At 42.5% G+C, this 6726-nt stretch overlaps 1 protein-coding gene across 1 annotated transcript in view; it reads left to right on the top strand.

Annotated features, from left to right (window-relative positions):
- Positions 1–3906: 3906 nt before the first annotated feature.
- The window catches only part of LOC309544416 (uncharacterized protein), a gene marked incomplete at its 3' end in the record, with an annotated part of 2858 nt that continues 38 nt past the window's right edge, over positions 3907–6726 (top strand). The window contains exons 1-3 of the mRNA XM_082243327.1: positions 3907–4146; positions 4320–4421; positions 5882–6726. The exon at positions 5882–6726 is cut by the window's right edge and continues 38 nt beyond it. Coding sequence (XP_082099453.1) covers positions 3911–4146; positions 4320–4421; positions 5882–6726 — 1183 coding nt within the window. The 5' untranslated portion in view covers positions 3907–3910. The remainder of the gene's footprint in view (positions 4147–4319; positions 4422–5881) is intronic.

Below are 6726 nucleotides of genomic sequence, written 5' to 3'. Positions count from 1 at the left end.
CTGATGTAAGGGGGGGGGGGACTTTGGGGACTCTAATAAAAGTGGTATACTTTGATGTAAGGGGATCCAGCCCAGGCTGTGTAAGGGGCCCCAAAATTTCTGATGGCTGCCTTGTTCCACACACACTGGGCCAACAATCTACATGTTAGTGCAGGATTGAATGATGTTGTTTGGAGACTAACCTGTCTCCTACAAACTTCAGACAATCTGTGAAGAAGAAGTATCCAGCCAATGAGGTGCCACACAAGCAGTGCTGCACACAACATCACGTCCTCCCATCTCCCCAATTAGACTCCACGCATAGCTAATGTTGGCAAGGAGGTGAGAAAGCGTTCCTGTGCAGCTTTGTTTTTTTTTTTGCGGGGGATGGACATAGCTGGTCTTGCGTAGAGCGCAAAATAGTCTAGCACTAGCCCCGTCGATAGCAACTATGATAGGCAATAAGACTAATAACACGCTAGGGTTAATTCACGATAAATACTAGGGTTAAAGCGATAAATACCGCAATCATTTTTGAGTTAAAATAACTCATGCAAAATTTATCTCTATAGTAGTCCATTTATGTTTACTGAATTGTTGCTGTTTTTTTTACTTTTTTTTTCACATGTTAACACTGCGCTAGAGGAAAAAAATAAATGCACGCAGAAATACAGTACTATGAAACAATGAAAACCTTCTAGTGTGCTTTTATTCACAGAAGATCTCCCTCTGGTGAAATGTTACAATTTATTTTCATTCCTGACCTGAGCTCAAGGAAAAACATTTCCACACTGATACATTGTAAACCTTAAATTTTCTGGCCACAGCAGAATGCTCCTAATTGTTATATTATACTTTGCTAAAATACCGACTGCCTACTGGCAGGTGATAAATAACAAATGTGTGTTCTATAGTGAATTAACTGTAAGCCCCCTTTCACACCGGTGTGACTTGTGCGATTTGAAATTCCAGATAGCATGACAAGTCACACCCTATTGTCGGGAATGGAACTGTTCATATCGCATATGTCGCAACGATTGTGAAAAAGGTTCCTGCACTACTTTTTACCGATTTCATTGCGACTTGCATAGATAGACTTTTGGTAAATGAAGTCTCAAGCAATGAAATTCGCTGTGCAAATCCCGTTGATGTGTGGCTTTGAATTCACGTGGAAGTAGTTCACACTGCACCGGTGTGAATGGGGCTGATGCTTATCTTTTTTTTTTTTTTGTGGTATACATCTCGCATTTGGTATATAACTTTGATGAACTGTCTCTTTTTTATTATGTCATGCGAGATCTCTAAAAATGAGTCACATGAGCCTCATAGTGCACCTTTTGGTGAGTTGACCCCTTTATTTTTTAACTAGCCTTTGTTCTGCCAGTTATGGTGACATGGTTCTGGCATTAACATTGGTTTTGTTCGTACGACAATTCGTCAATTTTTTTTTTTTTTATTCAGCCCGCTGGGTTGAACGTAAAAAAACTTCCCATATGTACCCAGTATAAGTGAAAACATTGATTATTTGTGAACTCTATAACTGTGCAGAAACCGATCGTTCAAACGGTGCTCAAGTAAGTGGCCAGACCCTCTAGGTTCCCTACTCACCACAGATATGAGTTTCAAATGCTTGGTCAGATCATAGATGGCTTTGACAACCCAGCTCTTAGTAAGGATATTCCAGGATTAAAGATGCCTTGTATGGGATCGCTCCGACTTAAGCCTCCGTTTTTCCCAGATGAAAGACAAAAAGGGGACCAATAGTGTAGTAGGTTTTAACTAGTTTATTCCCCCAAAGCATAAAAACATACTTACAATATTAAATAGAAAGAAACCGCATGGTAAACAGATCTAACAATCGTGGTGGACGCCGCTGTTGGACTAAGATCCAGGAAGCAAACCGGAAGTGAAAAATGAGGCATATCTAAAATTGGTGGAGTTATGCAAACCGATTTGCCATAATGCAGACATCAATTATGTCAAGAGCAAAATCGGTAACCTCCGCACCACCTACAAAAGGGAGCTTAACAAAATAAAAAAGTCGGAGAAGTCAGGAGCTGGTACCGAGGACATCTACATCCCAAGGCTCTGGTACTTCGAGAGCCTGCAGTTCCTGACGGAACATGCCGAATCCAGGCCTTCCCTGTCAACGCTCCCTTCCACTTCGGCAGAGGGCTCATGTGCTGCAAGCCAAGAGGAAGATATCCTGGAGCCAAACTTGACACAGGTATAGCATTTCACAATATATTGTCTGCAATAAACATAATGATGCAATAAAAATATTATCAAGACAATAATTCACCCTTAATGTAAAGTCTGCTATTTGGTTCAAATAATCCAACAAACATGACTTTTTATATACACTATAACATTATAATAAATTGTTAATTTCATCAACAGGAAAGTGTCACTGTGGAGGAGGCAAGTGCCAGCCAGGGGTCTGTGGAGCCGTCTGGATCCACCCAACCTCCTGCAAAACGCAGAATAAAATCAAAAAACCTGGAGGAGATAACTACGGCTTTTCTGAGCCAGGCCTCTATAGCCCTCAAGAGGACGCCTGATGAGGAAGAGTCATTTGGATCGCTGACCACTAATAAATTGCGCCAAATGAATGTGCAGCAGCGCCAAAGGGCCGAGCTCCTCATCCTCCAGGTGCTCAATAGAGGGGTGTTGGAAGAACTTCAGGAGCACATCCACCTCTCTGATTTTCAACCACCCCCTCCACCTCCACCTCCACCTCCACCACCACCACAGCAACCCCAGCCACCACCTCCACCACAGCCATAATTGCAACATGGCAGTCAGTGGCAATATGCCCCTGATCCCCACCTACCCTCATGGTCACATGATTACACTTATTCCCAGTTATAAATGCCCCGAATTTATAACATGTTTTTTCTGTTACCCCTTTTTATTTATTTATAGTTTATATGAGGAGGAAATGCCCTTTTTTAAATATTTTGAATACGGAGAGTATATCTATATTTATGTTGGAATTTCTTTATTTATAAAATAAATATAATGATAAACAAACTACTTGCCTATCTTTATTATTTAAAATTTAGGATATTGGGAGTAAGCAACAATATATGTTTTATACATTAATTCCTAAATGAATAAAGGGACACATCAATAGTTAGATATTTGCAGTCATAAAACAAAGAGAATGGTGAAGAGTTTTAAAAATTATTTTTTAAAAATACATGCACCATATAGAATAGCCAAATCATTATCATCATCATAACAGAACACATGCCTCTTTAATTGTAAAGTATAGAATTATAAGCAGCAGCTTCCTTCTTCTCACATTAACCAAGATGAGCATGTGCTCCGCATTTCATATATTTTTTTTGACTGCCGCGAGACTAAAGTTCTTTCTTGATACAATGGCTAGTTTTCTTCAGAATATTCTTCCAGGTCGTTATTTGGTTCCGATCATGCGTGTTCCGATTACTAGATTTTTGTCTGACGAAATCTGTACTGACTGACGGAAAATCGGACGTTGTGTTGACGGCCAACAAAAATTGTATAGCCTGCACACCAGATTTTTTTTCGGCCGAAAAGTCGGAATCGGTTGTGGGAAGCATCATACTAACAAGCCGAAAATCGGCAGATCGGTCGTTGGACAAAAATTCCCTGCTGATTTTCGATGCGTGTGTATGGGGCTTTAGTCTAAGTGCCGGTTCACACTTATGCGCTTGCGCTTGCAATGCGAATTTGCAGTGCGATGTTTACCTTGCGTTTCTAAATAGTACAGCGCGATTGCAATGCGAATTGTACTTGCGTAATCATGTTAATTAAGCTCAGATGCGATTTCTGCTCCGGCCAATCAAAATAAAATGGGTGTAAACTTCCTGTGGACTTCCTGGTTTTTGTGGGGAGAGTTCGTTGTGGAGTGTCAGCTGTGTTTTGGTGTGTTCTTTTTGGCAGTATGTTTCATTTGCCCTTGGTCATGGCAGCAGTTGCTACTGTCACTGCTGCAGTCCTGATCGATATGGACAAAGAGAGGAGGAGGAGGAGGAGGGTGAGGATGATGAGAAAACGAAGATATTGGGTTCATCCCATAATTTCAAATAGGGAAGACAGAGGTCAGTTCAGTGTCCTCTATAATCATCTCCGTCAACATGAAGAGAAGTTCTTCAACTATACTCGGATGTCAGTTAATAGGTTAGTATGTGAAAGGGAGTCTCTCCTTCTCCTTCTCTCTTTTTTGCTGCTTCCCTATTTCTCTCTTTTCCCCCTCTCTCTTTTCACCTATATCTACCCCCGAATCATTCCAGAAGCTCCACACGCGCCCCTTTTGCTTGCCACTTACATGTGTTGTGTTTTTTATTTCTTAGTTTTGACGAATTACTTGGACTACTCTTTTCCCGTTTGGAGCGTCAGAACAGCACCTTCCGGAACAGTGTTGTCCCTGCTGAAAGATTGCTTGTTACATTACGGTAAGTGTGATATATTTTGTGAAATGTCATGTATTTTTTTCTCCATATTATGCAGACAGATATGATGGCAAAGTCGCTTCCAAAAAAAGTTTTTCTTTATTTTTTATTTTGTTGCATATAATAACAAGAACAAAAACAGAAACATGATGTCATAAAAGACAAATTTGGACAACATGGCGGTAGAGTGGCAAGTGTCCTATCCTATAGATCCAAAAAATTAGGTGAACTCTCATCTGGATCAAGTGGTGTTGAAGAGCTATCCAAGGTGTTGGGATATAGCCTAAATGGCACAAGCGGGGATGGGTTTCTTGATGGTCCACTTGTGGGCCTATATTGTGGATAGGGTGGAGGTAAGTTTGATGCCAATGCACTTGATTGTGGTGTCGGTGGTGGTCTGCGGGAGGGGGGGAAATGGGAAGAAGTAGAGACATCCGATGTTCTCCTGTGGGGGGGGATTACAGAGGGAATTGGAGAAGGAATAGGATATGGGATTTGGGATCTAGGGGTTTCATGAATGCTCCGGTATTGTTCAAAACTGGATGGATAAGGGTTTGGTGGAATGGCAGATTGAATGGGTGTTAAATTTGGGGTCCATGTATTCTCTTGCGGGAACTGTCTTGGTACAGAGAATGAATGGATACAGTTTTGTACTGCCATTCTCATCTCAAAATATCTTTCCGGCGGGACCTCTTTGAGAAGAGGCACTAAACTGTGGGCAAATAGTGTGTGTGGGCATCGCTGTGCATCTATTTGCTGGCTGATGCCAGACATAATGTCTAATAAATGTTTTGTCTGCTCATTATCTTCCGCCTGAGCAGTTGCCCTGCTGCCTCGCCTCCTGTGGGACGTAGAGCCTCGACTGCCTTGACTCAGTGGCCTGGTGGAAGGCGTGGAAGCGTCAGTTTCATTGTACTCCACTTCCGGTTCCTGAGCGGATATGGACTCATCCAAGCCCTGTGCCTCAATTGCTATGTTATCTACATTTGATGAACATGCAAATGCAATGCCTTCCTCTTCATCAACTGCTGCATGCTCCTCCTCCTCCCGTTCCTCCTGCTCATTCTCCACCTCCTCCCAACTTGCTTGTGTGCTGCAATTACAAATATGTAACTACTTTTCATTATCCGCTCCAAATACAATAAAGATGATAGGTGGGGATTGGAAGGTGAGGGGGTTGGGGGTGGGGGGGGGCAAGAGGGAGGGGGAAGGATGGGTTAATAAGTGAAAGAGGGAATTTGACAATAACTTACTTCCGCATTTCTAGAACCGGTACCAGAAAATCCAGACATCTGGCAAAGGCATAGGGACGCTTAGGGGGGGCACCGGATCCACTTCTCGCCTCACGTTCTAGTCTCTTATACCTCTGCATGGTGTCCTTGAGGCTACGCCATCTTGTTCGGATTAGTGATTCTGTAAGCGATAAACATGACTAATAATAATTTTCTATTTTTTTATTTCAGGTACCTTGGAACTGGAAATTCATTTGCGAGCTTGCATTATGAATTCAAATTGGGGAAATCCACTGTGAGCACAATTGTGCGTGATACCTGTATTGCCATTTGGGAGGTCCTAAGAGATGTGGTGATGAGAAAACCAACCGAAGAGGAGTGGATCTCTGTAGCTGATCTTTTTTGGGAGCGCTGCAACTTCCCTAACTGTGTCGGTGCAATAGATGGCAAGCACATCAGGATTGTGAGACCAGTTGGTAGCGGTACCAAATATTTTAATTACAAAAAATATTTTTCAGTGGTTTTGCTGGCAGTGGCGGATGCAAATTACTCATTCACCTACATAGATGTTGGTTCGTACGGGAGCAGTTCCGACTCCAGCATTTTTTCCCACTCCAGTTTTGGAAAAATGCTACGTGCCAAAAGCCTGGACCTCCCACATGAACTACCACTGCCTGGAACATCTCAGCCCAGTCTCCCATTTGTTTTTGTTGGGGACGAGGCTTTTGCGCTTTCAGAACACCTGCTACGCCCGTATGCAAATCGCTCACTGACTATCGAAAAGAGAGTTTTCAACTACAGGCTCACAAGAGCGCGCAGAGTTGTGGAGTGTAGTTTTGGAATTCTAGCAAATAAGTGGCGATTTCTTCACACACCAATGACTCTAACCATAGATAATGCCATAATTGCTGTCAAAGCTGCCTGTGCACTCCACAATTTTGTTAGATCAAGAGATGGATACCTCTTCGAGGACTCGTTGATGGATGATATGGAAGGTGCAGAGTGGATCCACACCAGGGGAAACTACAGAGGGGCCAACATCAGGGAGGATTTTACAGACTTCTTTATGAGTCCTG

The sequence above is a fragment of the Pelophylax lessonae genome (assembly GCF_965119305.1).
Source record: "Pelophylax lessonae genome assembly, chromosome: 1".
Classification (NCBI taxonomy): Eukaryota; Metazoa; Chordata; class Amphibia; order Anura; family Ranidae; genus Pelophylax; species Pelophylax lessonae.
This window is presented reverse-complemented; position numbering and strand designations above follow the sequence as displayed.